This window comes from Scyliorhinus torazame, chromosome 4, assembly GCF_047496885.1.
Source record: "Scyliorhinus torazame isolate Kashiwa2021f chromosome 4, sScyTor2.1, whole genome shotgun sequence".
NCBI lineage: Eukaryota > Metazoa > Chordata > Chondrichthyes > Carcharhiniformes > Scyliorhinidae > Scyliorhinus > Scyliorhinus torazame.
Window position 1 is genome coordinate 116209464 of NC_092710.1, and position 20832 is coordinate 116230295.

The following is a 20832-nucleotide window of genomic DNA, read 5'->3' on the forward strand; positions in this document are numbered from 1 at the left end:
GCGCTAGTTTTCTAATGTAAAATTAAATGCTAATCTCCTCCCTCAGGTTTAGTTACTCCTCTACCTAGTTAATTAATTGGTTTGTTCAATGTTTTTTTTCCAAATTTAACACAGATTCCCTATCAGCCAATCAAGTCACAGCTTTACTATGATGTCACTTTTCAGTATTTTCTCTCCACAATTTGAAAACACAGAGACACAGACACAGAGTACCACTTACCTTCCCAGACCGCACTCCAAATTTCTCCCGCTCAGCTCCACTCCCGAGGTGAAGGCCGCAAATCCCTGAGGTAAGTTGTTTTATACCACTTACCATCCCAGACCGCACTCCGAATTTCTCCCGCTCAGCTCCACTCCCGAGGTGAAGGCCGCAAATCCCTGAGGTAAGTTGTTTTATACCACTTACCTTCCCAGACCGCACTCCGAATTTCTCCCGCTCAGCTCCACTCCCGAGGTGAAGGCCGCAAATCCCTGAGGTAAGTTGTTTTATACCACTTACCATCCCAGACCGCACTCCGAATTTCTCCCGCTCAGCTCCACTCCCGAGGTGAAGGCCGCAAATCCCTGAGGTAAGTTGTTTTATACCACTTACCTTCCCAGACCGCACTCCGAATTTCTCCCGCTCAGCTCCACTCCCGAGGTGAAGGCCACAGATCCCCGAGGTAAGTTGTTTTATACCACTTATCTTCCCAGACTGTGATGTGTTAAGTGAGTTGGTTTAACATTGACTGCAACCGGATGCAGTGAAACTAGAAACAGGCTTCCGGCACAGGAGATGGTCCAACACGGTTTTATTGAACCTGCTGGTTGCTGTACATAATCTGCTGTGGGTTGACACTCTATTAATCTAAACTGATAACCTCTGACTGGCTTGACCAGACTAGCTCTCTGTCACATGGAGACGGTGCTCACAGCCTTGTGCACTCTAACTATCTCTGTCGCTGTATCATGTGAGAAGAGAGAGAGTCTTAATGCCTTGTGTGTTTTATAGTGGTAGTATCCCTGTCTGGTGATTGGTTGTTCTGTGTCGTGTGTGTTCATTGGTTATCCTGTGTGTCAATCACTGCCTGTCTGCATCTCATTATATACATGAGTGGATATTATGACATCTCCCCTTTTATGAAATAAATTTTGGAATGTGGCTGTATATACATGTATGACTATGTACAAGTGGTGAGTGAATGAACATATGTACATGGGAAGGTGTCTATCGTGCAGATACAGAGCAAACTGAACAAAATTTACAGGATTCAAGTCTATAGATTCAGTCTTTGTGGTGGGCGACAAATTCTTGTCAATCGCCTCAGAGGTGGAGGGGGGACACGCCGGCACCTGGACAGGCGGGATTGCTACCAGATCAGTGGCCTCTTGGATAGGTGGGATTGCTGCCAGATCGGTGGCTACGTGGTGCGAGATGTCCTGAGGCAGCATGATGACATGCGGAGAAGTGCGGTCAGGTGGTGGGCAGGCAACTTTGCGCAGTGCCCTCCTGTTGCGCCGCAGAATGGAGCCATCAGCCATTTGAACAACGAAAGACCTGGGGGCAGCCTGTCTGACAACAACAGCTGGGGCTGACTAGCCTCCCTCAGGCGACTAGACGCGAACAACATCTTCTGGAGCCAGCGCAGGCAGATCAGGGCATGAGCATCATATGTGATCTTCTGCTGGGCCCTGGATCGCTGCACTTTCTGCACACCGTGAGCTGGTCAAGGTCTGGAACATGGATGGCTGGAGCAGTCGTCCGCAGGTTGCGGTTGATGAGCAGCTGCGCCGGAGACAAACTAGTCGACAGAGGGGCTGCTCTGTATGCCAACGGCGCCAGGTTAAAATCAGAGGCTGAGTCTGCAGCCTTGTAAAGCAGCCGCTTGACAACATGGATCCCCTTCTCGGCCTTACCGTTTGATTGCGGGTAATGGGGACTGGATGTTATATGCCTGAAGTGGTAGGCTCTTGCAAAGTCAGACCACTCTTGGCTGTAGAAACATGGACCGTTGTCACTCATTACTGTGAGTGGCATCCGTGCCTGGCAAACGTCTCTTTGCAGGCTTTGATGACTGACTTGGACGTGAGGTCCGACAGTTTCACCAGTTCCGGGTAGCTGGAATCATAGATTATCATAGAATTTACAGTGCAGAAGGAGGCCATTCGGCCCATCGAGTCTGCACCGGCTCTTGGAAAGAGCACCCTACCCAAGGTCAACACCTTAGTCGACTAAAAGCACGTAATCACGCCCATTTGCGTGAAAGAGGTCTATCCCCACCTTGGACCACGGAGAGGTCACGATCTCATGCTGTTGCAGTGTTTCCTTGGGCTGGGATGGTTGGAATATCTGGCATGTTGTGCAGTTGAGGACCGTGTTGGCAATGTCCTAGCTGATGCCAGGCCAGTAAACTGCCTGCCGAGCTCTGCGTCGACATTTCTCGACCCCAAGGTGACCCTCATGGACCTGTCTGAGCACCATGGTTTGCATGCTTTGGGGAATGATGATTCTATCCAGTTTAAGAAGGATCCCCTCAACAACCGTTAATTCGTCCTTAATGTTGAAGAACTGGGGGCACTGCCCCTTTTGACAGCCATGGGCGAGGTGTTGCATCACACGCTGCAGTAGAGCATCTTTTGGCAGTTCCTTCGCGTATTTGGACAACTCGTTCAACTTGGACAACTCAGTGGCTGGGAGGTTGCTGGCACACAACTGTACCTGTGCCTCAATGTGGTGAATGAAGTTGCCCTGTTCACACGGCGTGGTGAGGGATCAGGATAGGGCATCCGCGATGATCAGCTCCTTACCCGGTGTGTAGACGAGTTCGAAGTCATATCGGCGGAGACGAAGAAGAATTCGTTGCAGCCGAGGTGTCATATCATTTAAATCCCTCTGGATTATGTGGACTAAAGGCCTGTGGTCTGTTTCCACCGTGAACTTTGGCAGACCGTATACGTAGTCATGAAACTTGACAATTCCGGTCAGGAGACCCAAGCACTCTTTTTTGATCTGGGCATACCGTTATTCGGTCGGAGTCATGGCCCTGGATGCATATGCCACTGGAGCCCAGGACGAGGAGTCGTCTCTCTGGAGGAGCACCGCACCAATGCCGTCCTGGCTTGCGTCTGTGGATATCTTGGTATCCTTGGTCGGGACAAAGAACGCCAGTAATGGGGCTGTGATGAGCTTCCCCTTCAGCTCAAGCCACTCCGCTTGATGTGTGGGAAGCCACTGGAGCACTGTGGACTTTTTTACGAGATGCCGGAGGGATGTAGTGTGGGATGCCATGTTAGGAATGAATTTTCCAAGAACATTTACCATCCCATGGAATCGTAGGACTGCCTTTTTGGCCTCTGGGGTCTTCATGGCATTGATTGCCAGCACCTTGTCAGCATCAGGTTGCACACCCTGCTGTGAAATGTGGTCACCCAGAAATTTGATAGCGGACTGACCAAATGAGCATTTGGCCCTGTTGAGCTGGAGGCCATTTTCGTGGATCCTCTGGAAAACCTGTCTGAGGCGAGCGATGTGATCCTCAGATGTCGTGGACCAGATGATCACATCGTCCACATAGACTCGCACCCCCTCAATGCCCTCCATCATTTGCTCCATTATTCGATGAAAGACTTCGGAAGCTGAAATGATACCGAAAGGCCTGCGGTTGCAGCAATACCTGCCGAACGGAGTGTTAAACGTGAACAGCTTCCTACTGGACTCGTCCAGCTGTATCTGCCAGAAACCACACGAGGCGTCCAGCTTAGTGAAGAATTTGGCATGAGCTATCTCACAGGTTAATTCTTCTCGCTTCGGGATCAGGTAGTACACTCGCATGATGTTGCGATTTAGGTCTTTGGGATCGATGCAAATGCGGAGTTCACCAGAGGGTTACTTGACGCTGACCATGGAGCTGACCCAGTCTGTTGGTTCCGTGACCTCTGAAATGTTGCCCTGGTCTTGAAGCTCTCGTAACTGTGTTTTCAGACGATACTTGAGGGGAGCTGGCACCCGGCGTGGTGCATGGATGACTGGGGTGGCATTCGGCTTGAGTAGTATCTTGTAGCGATATGGGAGCGTGCCCATCCCATCAAACACATTGTGGTATTGCGTGAGAATGTCATCTATCTCAGCCTGTAGGTTCACATTGGGCGAGGCAGTCGCAGGTGTAGAGGACATGGCATGGACTCGCTGGACCAGATTTAGGAGTTTGCATGCGCGAACACCGAGCAAGGATGCCTTGTCAGGCCGGACGATCTCGAATCTTAACGTCGCCTTGATTGCCTTGTGAGATACACCTAGCTGACACGATCCACGGGCAGCTATGGCATTGCCATTGTAGTCAAGGAGCTGGCAGGCTGGTGGAATGCTAGGTTGGTTTCAGATGCTGTCAAGGTCTCACTGTGATATGAGATTCGCAGACGCGCCAGTGTCCAATTTGATCGGATGCGACACTGGTTGATAGTGATGACAGCACACCACTCGTTGTCAGGATCCACACTCAGGATTGAAAGGCGGTTTGCAGGCGCGGTGGAGACCAGCTCGCGTGTGGTGATGATGCCCACCCGATATGGAGACTCGAGGCAGTCAGCGTTGGAGTCTGTCGGGCTTTCGGAATCAGAATCCTGCATGCCTTGTTGTACGCAGCGGACACATCTGCGCTGAAGCTGGGATCGCTGGCTGTTGCTCAGTGAAGCGGACCTGCAGAGGGTCCAGCGCGTTCTGTGCGCCGTCATGCATGCGCAGTGCGGTCGGCCGACGTTCGCACATGCGCAGTAGGGTCTTCGGCCTCATCGTCCTCCCAGTCGTGGCGCGTATGTGTAGGGACCCGGGAAAAGCGCGCGAAATGGCCACTCTCCTCGATGCTCAGGCCTTGCATTTTTGCGATGGCCTGCACCCTTTCTGCCTCGTGGGAGGCCAGTTTTGCAGTTTCTGCCGCCCTGATGCCGGAGTAGCGATTTCTGGCATGCCCATCGACAACGCATGTTTCGATGGCGACGGAGAGGGTCAAATGTTTGATTTTGAGTAGCTGCTCCCACAGGGAGTCGGACTGGACCCCAAAAACAATTTGATCCCGGATCATGGAATCAGCCGTCGAGTCATTATTACATGACTGCGCTAGGATGCGGACATGGGTCAAGAAAGACTGAAAAGGTTCATCCTTACCCTGAAGCCTCTGTTGCTTGAACTTCGTCTTGCCTTCGCCATTGGCAAACGTGAGCGAGTTAAAGATGTGGATGGCGTGATCCCCCGCAGTCGACAGGAACAGCGCGATCTTCCTGGCATCCGATGCTGCCTCGAGGTTGGAGGCCTCGATATACAGGAGGAACTTCTGTTTCAAGACCTTTCAGTTGGCACCGAGGTTGCCGGAGATCCGGAGTTGCGAAGGGGGCTGGATCTTTTCCATGCCGCTGGATAGTTGCTTGCTGGTCGTTGCAGATTCACTCGAGGTTGGTTCGTTAGAGTTAATAGTTCCCTGGTACCATGATGTGTTATCTGAGTTGGTTTAACATTGACTGCAACCGGATGCAGTGAGACTAGAAACAGGCTTCCGACACAGGAGATGGTCCAACACTGTTTTATTGAACCTGCTGGTTGCTGTACATAATCTGCTGTGGGTTGTGACTCTATTAATCTAAACTGATAACCTCTGACTGGCTTGACCAGACTAGCTCTCTGTCACATGGAGACGGTGCTCACAGCCTTGTGCACTCTAACTATCTCTGTCGCTGTATCATGTGAGAAGAGAGAGAGTCTTAATGGCCTTGTGTGTTTTATAGTGGTAGTGTCCTGTCTGGTGATTGGTTGTTCTGTGTCGTGTGTGTTCATTGGTTATCCTGTGTGTCAATCACTGCGTGTCTGCATCTCATTATTTACATGAGTGGATATTATGACAGACCGCACTCCGAGTTTCTCCCGCACAGCCCCACTCCCGATGTGAAGGCCGCAGATCCCCGAGGTAAGTTGTTTTATACCACTTACCTTCCCAGACCGCACTCGCGATTTCTCCCGCTCAGCTCCGCTCCCAATGTGAAGGCCGCAGATCCCGCAGGCATGTTGTTTTATACCACTTACCTTCCCAGACCGCACTCCAGATTTCTCCCGCTCAGCTCCGCTCTCAATGTGAAGGCCGCAAATCCCTGAGGCAAGTTGTTTTATACCACTTACCATCCCAGACCGCACTCTGGATTTCTCCCGCTCAGCTCCGTTCCCGATGTGAAGGCCCAAATCCCTGACGCAAGTTGTTTTATAGCACTTACCATCCCAGACCGCTCTCCGGATTTCTCCCGCTCAGCTCCACTCCCGATGTGAAGGCCACAAATCCCTGAGGCAAGTTGTTTTATACCACTTACATTCCCAGATTGCACTCCAGATTTCTCCCGCTCAGCTCCGCTCCCGATGTGTCATTACGACTGGTCCACGTTTCTGGACACCACTACTAAACAGCATCCTAGCGAGGTCTCCCAGGCGCGGTCGTTAGCTCCCGGGTGCTGGGAGAAACCCGTGAATGTATTTTTAAATGAGCCTAATAACTCAGTGAGGAACCTCCAAGTAAGGACCCCGTTACTGAGTCACTGAGGGGCCCCACCCGGTTGGCACTGCCATGGTGCTTAGGTACTGCCCTGTCCTCGAACATCGAGGGGCTCCTATGGCCTCCAAGACCCATGGGTGGCTGACACGACTGATCTCCGCTTGTATGAAATGGCACCCAGCGCGGGGAGATCCAGATCGTGCCGGACGCCGCAAATCAGATGACTTGCGATCGGTCTAGCACAAAGCCCAATTTGGGCCTCTCCCACGATTCACCCGTACTTCTTGGCCTGCACGCCCACAGACAGGGAAAGGAGTTTCAGGAGTGCTGTGGGTGAGACACAGACTTGGGGCTTGCTCGAGTGATTTTATGTTATCTAATTTCAATGTATATAATATTTCTGTTACGTTCAGTGGTTTATTTTATTTTGCACGTTGAGCTAGGAATGCACAGTGCAGTACAACGTACAATTTGTACATGTTCTCCCCCCCCCCCCCCCCCCCCCGAGTAAGAAATGTCCAATGGAATCTAATTCCGGCTTTAACATTCTCACGGGAACCCGTGATTCGCTTAAGGTCGCTTCATTTAAGGTTGCAATTTTCAGGAACGATATCCCAACTTACTGTAAGAAATTATTGTATTTTCACACCATCCTTCCAAACGTTTAACAATTCAGCCATAATTCCTTCCTTTTCGAATAACCCTCATTCCTGCTGGTAGCCTTTGCTTTCTCTCAAATATGTACAGTTAAATTAAGTGCCCCTTCTCTGAGCGCTTATATCAATGCATTAAACACAAGGGGCAGCACGGTGGCACAATGGTTAGCACTGCTGTCTCACGGCGCTGAAGCCCGAGGTTCGATCCCGGCCCCAGGTCCATGTGGAGCTTGCACATTCTCCCTGTGACCGTGTGGGTTTCACCCCACAACCCAAAGATGTGCAGGGTAGGTGGATTGGCCATGCTAAATTGCCCCTTAATTGGAAAAAAAAAGAATTGGGTACTCTAAATTAAGAAAAGATAATCAACATGTTGTAAGTTGTAATATTAAAAATTGGATATTATGAGGGTGATCCATCTGCATTAAAAAATGAATGCATTAATCATACAACCATTAAATTATGGAAAAATCTTCAAGAGTAAAATTTCATTTGGTGCAATACATGGGAAAAATAGAATAAAAGATGTGCTGAACAAAGTAAGAGCCAATTAAGGTAAATTTAAACAGGAAGCGAAACTATTTTGTGGATATATTTAATATTTTCTGCACATTCTTAACTTTCAGAACTTAGCTGCGAATCTTAGGTTTAGTATTATATTCTTGGATAAGATAGTGGTCATAAACATTTCAAAAGCTTATCGAAGTGGTTTTCCTTTGTAACATGCTTTGTTAGCTATTCGTTCATTGTTGGTGTTCCCACCTGTTGTTGCTTGCTCATTCATAGATTTCCAATCTGCTCATATTTCAGGCAATCATAAAACAGGGATTTATTTCATTTTTACGTTGTAAAGATATTTGAGCCAGTACAGGCATTCCATATACTTTATATAGATACACAATGTAAAAACTTACCCCTTGCTCATCGAGTTTCAGCAGCTGTTCCAATACTTTGGGAGAGTTTGAAGCCACCCTAAGGCACTGGATATTCACCTCGGGAATCACATATTCCAGTACCTCCTTCATCGGCAAACCTCGAGCTGTACCATGTCGAGCTGTGGATGGCACAGCATCTTCTAGCACTGCTCCTCTGAGAGTGGAAAGCTAAAAAATGGAGGGGAAAAAAGTATTTCAAGTTAAGAATTAAATCTTTTTATGACTATACAAGCATTAAAATAATGTGCTCCATTTTGTGATATTAATCACTGAAAATCACTTTTTAAAATCTGTTCGGTTAGGCCAGCCTTTATTATCCTAAAATATCACCTGGTCCAATTTTCTACAGTAAATATAGTTTGCAAAGGACAAACTTAATTCATTTTCACAAAATGGGTTTGCTCAGATAGGAAACTTGATACAGTGCAGCAAATATACATTTCCAACATGAATTATATTAAGAATTGAAAATAACTCATGAACAGACCTTTCCTCATTTCAAAAACAGATATTCATTGTTAAAAGTCTCAATGAAAATTAATAATACTGATATGCTAATACTAACAATTCTTCACTGTCGCTGGGTCAAAATCCTGGAACTCCTTCCCGAACAGCACTGTGGATGTACCTACACCACACAGACTGCAGCGGTTCAAGGCAGCAGCTCACCACCACCTTCTCAAAGGCAATTAGGGATAGGCAATAAATGCCGGTCTGGCCAGTGACATCCACATCCCGTGAAAGAATTTTTGAAAATACCAGAGTGGATTGTGACAGAGTTGCTGGTGCCGGAGTAGCATTCTGTAGGTGAATTGTTTTGGCTTTAAATACATCTCTTCCCATTATAACCACAGAGCATTAAAGGAGGCACTATCACCTAAAGTCCGACTTGCTGCTCAAGGAATCCCAGATAAATCCCATTGCTAGGTGCTCTGCATTGGAGCAATCCTAAACTAACCAAACTGCCCCATGCTTTCTGTTCTAGCAATCACAGACTAGTTAAACTGGGCCGTGCTCTCTGCTGGAGCAATCACAAAACCAATCTCACCGTCAATATTCTCTGCTAGCACAATCTCGGACTAATTGCGCTGCCCTGTGCTCTCTGTTCGAACAATTCTTCTAATCCTCATTCAGGTGCTCTCTCCTGGAGCAGTCCCAGAATAATCTCACTACCGCATGCTCTCACTAGAGCAATCCTGACTAATCCTGCTCCAAGGTGCTCTCCGCTGGAGTAATACCCAACTAATCTCACTATCAGGTGTTACTGGTTGGTTGATTATGCTGTTAAAGATACACAGGTGATAGTGTTTGATTAAGGGCTGAGAGTACACAAAGAAACTCTGGTTTATTTGATTTTGTTTAATTGTTTGCTCGTTGTGCTCAAAAGAGTATAAAGAAACTCTGAATTTATTGATTTTTGGTTTATCAAAAGAATAGAAAGAAACTCTGCTGGAGCACTGGGTTAGTACTTAGGAGGCAGAAATCGGCATTGCCGCATCCTGTGAATCTACTATCAAGGATAAGATCTGTGCCTTGTTTCGTACTTGTTCATGGAGCAATCGCAGACTAATTCCACCGGCCAATTTTCTGCCCTGTTGTTCAGTATTTTCCTTGGCTCTAACTCTTTGCCTACCCCTTTCATTAGAAAATGCAATACTCTCTGCTTCAATTGTTCCCCATCCAAAACTATTCCATGCTTGAACAGAACAAGGACATTTCTGCTAACTTCTCTCTTCGGTCTCTCAGTGGCAGTTCAATACTGAGGACTCTTCTTCACTAATGTCCTCTTCATTATATGTCATGGCGATTCACCCCACTCCTGATTTATCAATTAATATGATATCAGTTAAATGAGTAACTTTTACCAATGTGGGTTTGGTTCTACCAGGTTGTCAGTAGAGAGCATACAAAATTCATGTCATAGAATTTACAGTGCAGAAGGAGGCCACTCGGCCCATCGCGTCTACACCGGCTCTTGGAAAGAGCACCCTACCCAAGCCCCCACCCCCACCCTATCCCCGTAACCCAGTAACCCCACCTAACACCAAGGGCAATTTTGAACACTAAGGGCAATTTATCATGGCCAATCCCCCTAACCCGCACATCTTTGGACTGTGGGAGGAAACCGGAGCACCCGGAGGAAACCCACGCACACACGTGGAGGATGTGCAGACTCCGCACAGACAGTGACCCAAGCCGGGAATCGAACCTGGGACCCTGGAGCTGTGAAACAATTGTGCTATTCACAATGCTACCGTGCTGCCCCTGTAGGTGATTGATGTTTGTAAATGAAGTGTCATGAAAGTGAAATCAAAGCAGGCAGCAAGAGAGGCAAGGTGGCAGAAATAAATCTGAAAAATATCACAGAGTGGCAGGGGTAGGGAGGCGCAGTTGGAAGAAGATCCAAGAAAATGAGAACATAAGAAATAACAGCAGGTCCTTCAAGCCTGTCCAGCCATTCAAGAAAATCATGGGTGATCGTCTACTTCAGATAGACTTTTCCGTACGATTTCCATATCCCTTGATTTCCTGAGCATCCAAAACACTATTGAGCTCAGATTTGAATAGACTCAACAACTGAGCATCTCCACCTCTCTCTGGAGTAAGTTCACAACCCTTTTGAGTGAAGACATTTCACCTCATTGGTTTCAAATGACCGACCGCATATTTTGTCTCGCCAGGCAGACTTTTCCAGCATGTGGCCTGTTGAGCTCCTGAAGAATTTTATGTTTCAATGAAATTACTCTTCATTCCTCTAAACTTTAGGGAACAAAGGCCCGCCACTCAAATCAACTCATTCCAGGGTTTAATGTCAAAAAATCTAAGTCAGTTATTTGGGATTTGGATTTTAGATTTTAATCAGTTCATTTAAAAGCAATTGTACAGAAATATTTCATCAGGACCTGAAGGATTTCCAGAAGGGTGAAAAAAAATCCCAAAACAATCTGCATTAATATAGGACCATTTATATATAGTATGATAAGATGCTTCACAGGCAAGATTTGACACCAAGTGGCTTAAAGAGTTATTGAGAGGAATAACCTACAACTTGCTCAACGGCATATTTTTAAGGACATCATAAAGGAGAGAATGGGGAAAGAGGCAGAGGGGTTTAGGGAGCTAATTACAGAACTTATTGCTCCTAAGCACTTGAAGGTACTGGTGGAACAATTAAAAATCGGTGATGCACAACAGGCCAGAATTGGAGGGACCCAGAGATCTAAAGGTTGGAACGCTGAAGAAGGTTACAAAGATAGAAAGGAGCAAGGCCACAGAGGGATTTGAAAACATGGATGAGAATTTTAAAATTAAGGTGTTTCTTATCCAGGAACCAGTGTAGGTCAGTAATGGGGGAATAGGACTTGATGTGAGGAAGAACACAGATGCGAGGAGGAACGCAGACAACAGAGTTTTGGATGACCTCAAGCTTATAGAGGGTAGAATGTAGGAGGCTAGTCAGAAGTGTGTTGAAATGGTTGAGTCTAGAGATAACAAAGGGTCAAATGAGGGTTTCTGCAGCCAGATTAGCTGAGGCGGTGTGTGTGTGTGTGGGGGGGGGGGGGGGGGGGGAGAAGAGAGAGATGTCAGGTGTTGCTATGGCGATGGAAGTAGGTGAGCTTAGTGGTGGCATGGATATGTGTTTGAAAGCTCATCCTGAGGGTAAGTATGACTCTATGAGCAGCCTGGTTCAACCTCAGGCAGTTGCTAGGGAGATGAGTGGTGTTGGTTTTGAGGGAACAAAGTATATAATGGGGATCCAAGACAATGGAGAAGAGGGCTTTACAAATAATAATGAAAGTATAAAGTAAGAGTCTTTGTTTCACATGGTTATTTCTGGCACATCTTTCTTCAATTTAGGCTTTCAGTTCGAGGTTTTCTATTTACAGTCTGTAATGGATTTCACTGTGGATTCATGAAGATTCTGTGTACAGCTATGCAGAAGTTCACGAAGGAGAGAGTGAGAGGGGGGGAGAGAGAGAGAGAGAGAGAGAGAGACACAGAGAGATTCTCTGAAAAATCATACCAGGATCCAATCATTGCCTGTTACCGGGCAGAATGCGGCTTTTTGGCCAATTCATTGGCCACCAGCCAACCAATCGAAAAGAGTACCACAGATCTCTCGGGTGCCCAAAAGTCTGAGTTCTGCTGTCCGAAAGTTAGCACAGTGTTCTCTTTTGTAACTTTTGAATTCCTCACTTCCCTTGCTCGACTTAAAGATATATCTCCATTAAGCATCCATGGATCAAAATGATAACAGCAAAAATAAAGAAAGGGGAAAAAAGGGAATCAACAGGAAGGGCCCTTACAGTTTGGAATGGACCCGTCCCGGGTATGCTAGTATGAAAGATTAGCAGGCAAAACAGTAATGGTAACGTATTGCTTTTAAAGAAGTGCTGGTTCAGGTACATTACCACAAAGGAAAAAGGTCGAGCAGCCAAAACCAGAGCTCTCCGAATGATGAAAGAGATAAAGAGTAAGATGAAGCAGTAAAAAAGGTGCACATGACAGATGTTAGGTTTATTATTCAACTGAGAACCAGGCTGACTACAGCAAGTTCAGGGAGACAGTAAAAAAGGAAATAAGAGAGGCAAGGGAAAGTATGAGATAAGACTTTCATTTAAAATACAGCGGAATCCTAAAATCTTCTCGAGGCACAGAAATAGTAAAAGGCTAGTAAGATGAGGGGTGAGACGATTAGAGACCAAAAGGGGTATTTACGCCCAGAGGCAGAGGGCATGGCTGAGATGTTAAGTGAGTACTTTGCACCTGTTTTTACCAGGAAGGAAGTTTAGGCCATAATCAAGTGAAGGAGATAGGTCAGACACTGGGTGGACTAAACATTTATAAAAGGAACAAAAGTCGATAAGGACCAGATTTGTGCAAAGATGCTGAGGAAAGTAAGGGCAGAAATTTCAAGGGTACTGGCCATAATGTTCCAGTCCCCCTACCTCATCCATTTCCAGTGAATGGTTCCATCAATGAGAGGCTTAAGTTATGGTGATAGACTGGAGCATCTGGGGTTGTTTTCCTCAGAGAAGAAAAGTTTGGGGAGATTTGATAGAAGTGTTCAAGATCATGAGGGACCTAAACAGAATATTTAGAAAGTACTGTTCCCTTTGGCAGATGTATATGGGAAAATGCTTGAATCTATCATTAAGGAAGAAATAGCAAGACATCTGGATACAAACTTTCCCATTGGGCAGACGCAGCATAGGTTCCTGAAAGTCAGATCATGCGTGATTATTATATATATTTTTTTAAATGTTTTTATTCTCCATTTTCACATTTTCCTTCAAAATTTACACCACACCCACAGATAGTAAATGGTAACAAATACAAAATCAATCCCCTTAACAATAACAACGATCCCATCCTCCCACCACCCCAAACAACGGCCCACCTGTCAATATATGCATCCGATAAAACAAACCCTCCCACGGTGGAAACAAAAAACAAAGGAGAAAAAGATAAAGGAGTCCGGGACCGCCCATGGTCACCATTAACCTATAGAGTCCACTCTCTCTTCTCCCCCCCCCGCCCGCTCAACGCCATCCAACCTCTGAAAGAGTACCGTACATGATACCCAAGAGTTGTAAACACCCCCACCCCCCTCTCCAACTCCTCCCGTCCACTGCCTCCTGTAAAACTCCTCCCCCCCAACCTCGGTTCCTTCCCCCCAACTTTCCACCCCGGCTAGACCACTCGGACCCTGGTCTGCCAGGCTCCAATGGCCGCAGCCCCTCCCCCCACCTCACTCCCGTTAACTGGCCGGCTTAAACCAGACAGCGTGGAGGCCCCCGCCAGGGTCCCTTTCCCCCTTGCCCGGCCCTAGGAAAGCCCAGAAATCCCCTTTTAGCACACAAACCCCGCATATCCACCTACACCCCAAAGAGCCCTCATTTCGAGTGAAAGTCCCATCACTTCCCTTGTCCAAATATATACAACATTGGCTCCTTTAGCCCATACACCCGCACGCAGTGAAACAAAAAAGAAAAAACAGTCCTGAGGTTACATCGGCACATGGCAATTTCTCAATTTCTCAGTTCTGCCACAGTCCTTCTGCCTTCGCAAACTCCTCCGCTGCTTCCGCCGTTCCAAAATAAAAGTCCTTGAGCTTGTAAGTCACCCTCAGCTTCGCTGGATATACAATGCCGCACTGCACCTTGCTAATGCACAGTGCCCTCTTCACCCGGTTGAAGGCAGCCCGCCTTCTCGCCAGCTCCACCGTAAAGTCCTGGTATACACGGATACCAGCTCCAGCCCACTGCACAACCCGCTTCTGCTTGGCCCAGCACAGGACCTTCTCCTTCGCACTGTACCTCCGGATGCACAGAGTCATTACCCTTGGCGGCTCACTCGCCTTTGGTACAGGCCTCCATGACCGGTGAGCCCGATCCAGCTCATATCGGGAGGGATCCTCCCCCTCCCCCAATTGTTTCGCCAGCATCGCGGCAAAATACTCAGTCGGCCTCGGTCCTTCAACTCCTTCGGGCAGCCCCACAATCCTCAAATTCTGTCGCCTGGATCTGTTTTCCAGGTCTTCCATTTTACCTCGCAGATCCTTGTTAATCTCCATCACCTTCTGCATCTCCTTCCCCATCGAGGTAAGTTGATCACCATGCTGCAATAATGTCTCCTCCACCTCCTTCAGCGCCTCCCCTTGTTCCCGCACCTCCGCTACTGCGCTCGCCACCGCCGTCGTCACCGGGGAAATCACCTCATCCACCAACACTCAAAACCTCCCTCATCTCCTTCCTCATTGACTCCATGTATTTTGTAAACTGCCTTTCGAATTCCGCAGCCATCACCTTAGTTATTTCTTCAGCCGTAAAGCAATGCGGCCTCCCCTGGTGCTCCAGCCTCCATTTTCCTTGGTGACCCTTCCACTCCCTGACAGACCTTCAGCTGTTTTTTTTACGGCCGTTTTTTTGGTCACCCTTGACATTTTTCGTTACTGTGCCTTCTCTCTGCTTTTGCCGCATCCGTGGACGCTGGGACCGGGCTTAAAGCCCCGAAATTGCCGTTCCCGAACGGGAGCCCTCCATTGCGTGGCTGCCTCCCCCCCTGCCGTCACCAGAAGAACATGCGTGATTAATTTAGTGGAATTCTTTGAGGACCTTACGAGCGCGGTGGACAACGGGGAACCGCTGGATATGATGTATCTGGATTCCAGAAGGTATTCGACAAGGTACCGCACAAAAGGCTGCTACATAAGATAAAGGCGCATGGCGCTATGGGTAATGTATTAGCTTGGATAGAGGATTAGTTAACTGACAGAAAGCAAAGAGGGGATAAATGGGTATTTTTCTAGTTGGTGATCAGTGGCTAGTGGTGTGCCTCAGGGATCAGTGTTGGGTCTGCAATTGTTTACAATTTATATAGACAACCTGGAGCTGGGGACCAAATCTGTCAAAGTTCGCAAATGACACTAAGATGAGTGGTAGAGCCAAGTGTGCAGAGGACACAAAATCTGCAGAGGGATATAGATGGTTTAAGTGAGTGGGTACGGGTCTGGCAGATGGAGTACAATGTGAGGTCATCCATTTTGGTAGGAATTACAGCAAAATGGACTATTATTTAAATGGTAAAAAATTGCAGCATGCTGCTCTGCAGAGGGACCAGAGTGTCCTTGTGCATGAATCGCAAAAAGTTGCTTTGCAGGTGCAGCAAGTAATTAAAAAGGCAAATGGAATGTGGTCCTTCATTGCTCGAGGGATGGAGTTTAAAAGCGGGTTATGTTGCAGCTGTATAGGGTGCTGGTGAGGCCACACTTGGAGTACTGTGTATAGTTTTGGTCTCCCTACTTGAGAAAGGATGTACTGGCACTGGAGAGTGTGCAGAGGAGATTCACCAGGTTTATTCCAGAGTTGAGTTTAGCTTATGAGGAGAGACTAAATCGACTGGGATTATACTCCTTGGAATTTAGAAGAATGAGGGGGATCTTACAGAAACATATAAAATAGGTAGGATAGAAGCCGCGAGGTTGTTTACACTAGAGGGTGAAACTAGAACTAGGGGGCACAGCCTCAAAATAAGGGGGAGCAGATTTAGGGTAGGAGCAACTTCTTCACCCAAAGGGTTGTGAATCTGTGGAATCCCCTACTCGAGCAGTTGAGGCTACCTCATTAAAGGCAAAGGTAGATAGATTTTTGAACAGTAAAGGAATAAAAGGTTGCGGTGAGCGGGTGGGTAAATGGAGCTGAGTCCACAAAAAGATCAGCCATGATCTTGTTGAATGGCGGAGCAGGCTCGAAGGGCCAGATGGCCAACTCATGCTCCTAGTTCTTATGTTCTTATTGAGAACCCGGATAGGAAAGGTTGCCCTGTCAGTCCCCTAGTTCTCTCAAGAGATAGCCTGAAATGTGCGCGACAATTGGGGCATTTTGTCATTTTTAATTCTAGAAATGAATGTGCAGTTTTTCTCAGCTTACTGAACCGGCTGCACATTACTAAATACTAAATAGTTCTTGCTACTTATCCAGGTGTTGACCTGCTGCCAGAGAATGACTAGGGAGATTTATTCAACACAGGAAATCTTGAGAACACATCTGGATCTCTGTTCATCGGAACACAGGAACAGGAATTGACCATTCAACCCCTTGAGTTTGGTCTACCATTTGATGAGCTTGTATTTGACCTGTATCCCAATATTATTTACCCAGCTTGGCTCCATATCTCTTAACATCTATTGATCAAAGGTTTTAAATTATTAATTAGGCCAGCAGCTACTGTTTTTGTGGGAGAGTGTGTTCTTCACTTTTGTCACCCTTTTGCATGAAGAAGTAGTTTCCACCATTCTTCCGATTGGCCTTACAACGATGTTGAGATTATGCTCCTTTGTTCTAGATCCGCACCGGCGGAATTTTTTTTTTTTACATTTACCCCATCAAGTCGTTTCAAAATCCTAAAAAAAGTAATCAAATCACTTCACATCTTTCGATATTGAGCAGCACAGTAGCGCAGTGGTTAGCACAGTTGCATCAGCGCACCAGGGTTGCAGGTTCGCTTCCCGGCTTGGGTCATGTCTGTGAAGAGTCTGCACATTCTCCCCGTGTCTGCGTGGGTTTCCCCCAGGTGCTCCGGTTTCCTCCCACAGTCCAAAGATGAGCAGGTTAGGTGGATTGGCCATGATAAATTGTTCTTAGTGTCCAAATGGTTAGGTGGGGTTACAGTGATAGGGTGGAAGTGGGAGCTTAAGTAGAATGCTCTTTATAGGGGGAGCTGCAGATGGGCAGAATGGCCTCCTTCTGCACTGTAAATTCTATGATTCATGGGAATTCAAGCCTAGTTTTCATCATCTCTCCTCATAATTTATCCCTTGAGGCCCTTGTAAAATTCTGGTGAATCTGCAATGCATTTCCTCCAAGGCCACTACATCCTTTCTGGAGTGTAGTGCCCAGATGGTAGGGGCAGAGGTCACGAATGGTGCAGCCGAAATGAGAAGAAGGAACATTTTGATACCCTTCCATAACACAAATCTACTCATCTCATTTTAGTTAGTTTCAATTAACCCCGAACATCTGCAGCCTTTTCTTTGAGGGGAAAGAGTTCCAGATTTTCACTGTCGCTTAAAAAAATGCTTCCCAATTTCATCACTAAATGGTAGAGGGTTCAAACACAAACGAAAGTATGAAATGAAATGAAATGAAAACCGCTTATTGTCACAAGTAGGCTTCAAATGAAGTTACCGTGAAAAGCCCCTAGTCGCCACATTCCGGCGCCTGTTCGGGGAGGCTGGTACGGGAATTGAACCGTGCTGCTGGCCTGCCTTGGTCGGATTTCAAAGCCAGCGATTTAGCCCAGTGTGCTAAACCAGCCCCTGCCTCCATTTCTATTCAGTACAATTCTCTAACATTTTTCTCGCATTAACAGCTAGTACATAAGCAGACCTAGCCCTTTATGAATCAAAACCCAATAACTTATTCTCTTCTATGTAACAGTCAATTTCTAATAGCTGTAAATCATTTATTGAAGGATAAGAAAGATGCCAATCATGTTCTCTTGTCATTTCAGAAGACAGAAAGATTACAGTTTCACAGATTTATTTACAGGTAAAAGAATATACAGAAGCAATAAGATATAGGGCTAAGTCTCCTGGCTGTTCACACCAACAGGATCTTCCAGTTCCGCTGACAGCGCAACCCTGCCACAGGTTTCCTGGCAGCGTGGGTGGATTTAATAGGAAATCCCATTGACAGCGGCGGGACCAGACAATCCTACCATCGGCCAATGGCGGGCTGCATTCTGCTGCCGAGAAACACGGCGCGAGGAGGCCCGAGAATCTCACCCACAGCAACAAAATAATGTACCATAATAGAACACAATATTTAAATATTTGCATTGGCTTGTATATATTTTTTTAAAGACAGAAGGCTAAAATCATTATACTATAATGCTGAATATACCTGGAAGTATAATTATGGATTTTATTTGGCACAGAATTATTCTTCATGTAATCCATATTGGCACAACATTGGGGTTGAGTTTTTGATATAAAATATGGCCTTTGGAAATTTGCCCCTAAAGGCACAATATTAAAAAAGGCATTAGAATTCAAGGAATAAGTGACTTTTCAATAGCTTTCTCACCTTACCAATTGCTTGGGTCTCTAATCCATTAGGTAAAATCTCCTAACTATACAAAGCAAGGTGCAAGCAACATATTTTATTAGATCAGAAGACCTCTCTCATCATGAGTGCGATAAAGTGACTATAAAGGAACAGAGAACCTTTTTCTGGTGCGATGAAATATTCCCCATTTGCCAGATGAGTGCAGCTCTGATAACACTGAAAAAGCCCAACAGCATCTAGAACAAAGTTGTTCGCTTGATTGGCACGACATCCTCCATAATAAATATTCACTCTCTGCATCACTGGCACTCAGCAGTAGCATTGTGTACCCTCTTCAAGATACACTGCTGCAAGATGCTAAGGCTCTTTCAACAGCACCTTCTAAATCCGCAACTTCTACCACCTAGAACAATGGCAGCAGCTGCATAGTGTAGCCATCTGGGATGTTCACTTCCAGAATACAAAATGGATGCTCGCAAAGACTGTAGGGAACTATGGACAATGTTAGGAAAGCAAGCAGACACAAAGCCTGTATGCGTATTGGGAAGGCAGCTCCCAGACGGGACTGAAACTATAGGTCAATTAACATATTGATGGCCCATCTCCGGGAACAAAGGAAAGACACTCAAGCAACCGATACAGCTCCAGACATCCCGGCGCCATTTCCCTAACCGAAAGTGCAAACAAAGCAAGGCCAACGGCCACCTAAGACACGCCCAGCCATCAGGGCACCCACCCCTTTATTGGTCAAGATCAATACCAGTGATCAAGATGTGGCCCAATTAATTGGGGCTAAGTTTAAGGCCCGCCTAAAAGCGCGCGAAGCCCCTCCGGGTATAAGAAGAAACACCCAAGAGAGAGTCGCTCTCTTGGACTTGGCTCTCAAAGCGGAGAGACCCATCCACCAGCTGCACCAGAAGGTCAACGCTCGCTACCAGACAGACGACCTTAGCTCCTCTCCTGTACCACTTCGAACCCAACAACCTCAGATCCGAACAACGGCCATTGTTCCTCTGACTGAGTGGGCATCCGAAGCTAAGTATAGGCGTTAGCATGAGAGATAGTTTAGTTTGTAGTATTTTGTGCATGAGTAGATATTACAGTGTGTGTAAATAAATAGTATTGACTTTGAACTAACTAACTGGTGTATTGGCCCTTTGGTCAGTATTCGGGTTTGAACCTTGTGGCGGTATCGAAAGATACCTGGCGACTCTATAGCAAACATAATTAGGATTAAGGAAGGCGACCATATTGACCGCCATATTCATAACCTGAGAAACAGAGCAACATTACTGGCGACTCTGGCGGGATTCGACCTAGAAGTGGCCTCGTCACTCCGAGAGAACCCAAAATTTGAATTAGAATCCAATTGGAAACAAAAAAACTACAAGTGTAAGACCAATACTGATCAAACCTCCAAGATTCGGAAGCGTGTTATTTGTATGTGTACTAACAGGGATATACGGTAAACCTGAGAGATTTTGTGGTGTAAAACTGTCGGGGGTTTTGTAGGCCGTACCTGTGTTTACATCACCACTTTATCACCTCCTGTTCCAAATTAGGTAGAAATCCCAGAGATAGCGATAGAAATGGCAATGAAGGCAATGGAATGCCTTATGAACCCCCAAGAATTTGAGGTCGCAGTGGCCAGTAGAGTAGGACACTGTCCCGTATGGGAAGAGGAAATCAGAAAGTTCCTCAAAGGGAAAGGATGGCCCCTTTGGAGCGAATTCTGCGCGAATGATGAAACAGGTCCCGGAAGTATAGAGCATACTTGGTGGGAGAACCTGACAGAGATCCATGGGAAGAGCTTAGGGAAAGCTCGCAAGCCGGTGGCAATCGTGTCCTGCTTGGCACAATTGCGAGGCACAGAAGAAGTCATAAGGACGCTCTGTAGAGAGATTGAGGAGAGAGACAAGAATAGTGAAGGAGACGTGAATGAATATGAGAAAGAGAACAGGAAACTGTGAGAGCAGTTAGCGGCGAAGGACAAGGAGATGGCTGATGCCAAGCGGGCACACCAATCGTGTCTCGCCCATTTGAGCAGCTTTCAGTCACAATACGAGAAAGCCTACCAAGACACGCAACGCGCGGTGTTGGTGAGAGAGGAAACAGAACACCAAGTTGAGCAGTTACAGAAACAGTGTAACGATTTAAAAGCAGC

At 46.7% G+C, this 20832-nt stretch overlaps 1 protein-coding gene across 4 annotated transcripts in view; it reads right to left on the reverse strand.

The window, feature by feature from the left end:
• The window catches only part of sipa1l2 (signal induced proliferation associated 1 like 2), an 825665-nt gene that overhangs the window by 471086 nt on the left and 333747 nt on the right, over positions 1–20832 (reverse strand). For all 4 annotated transcript variants that reach the window (XM_072498538.1, XM_072498535.1, XM_072498536.1 and 1 more), the window contains exon 5: positions 8077–8265. In XM_072498538.1, the coding sequence (XP_072354639.1) occupies positions 8077–8265 (189 nt within the window). The remainder of the gene's footprint in view (positions 1–8076; positions 8266–20832) is intronic.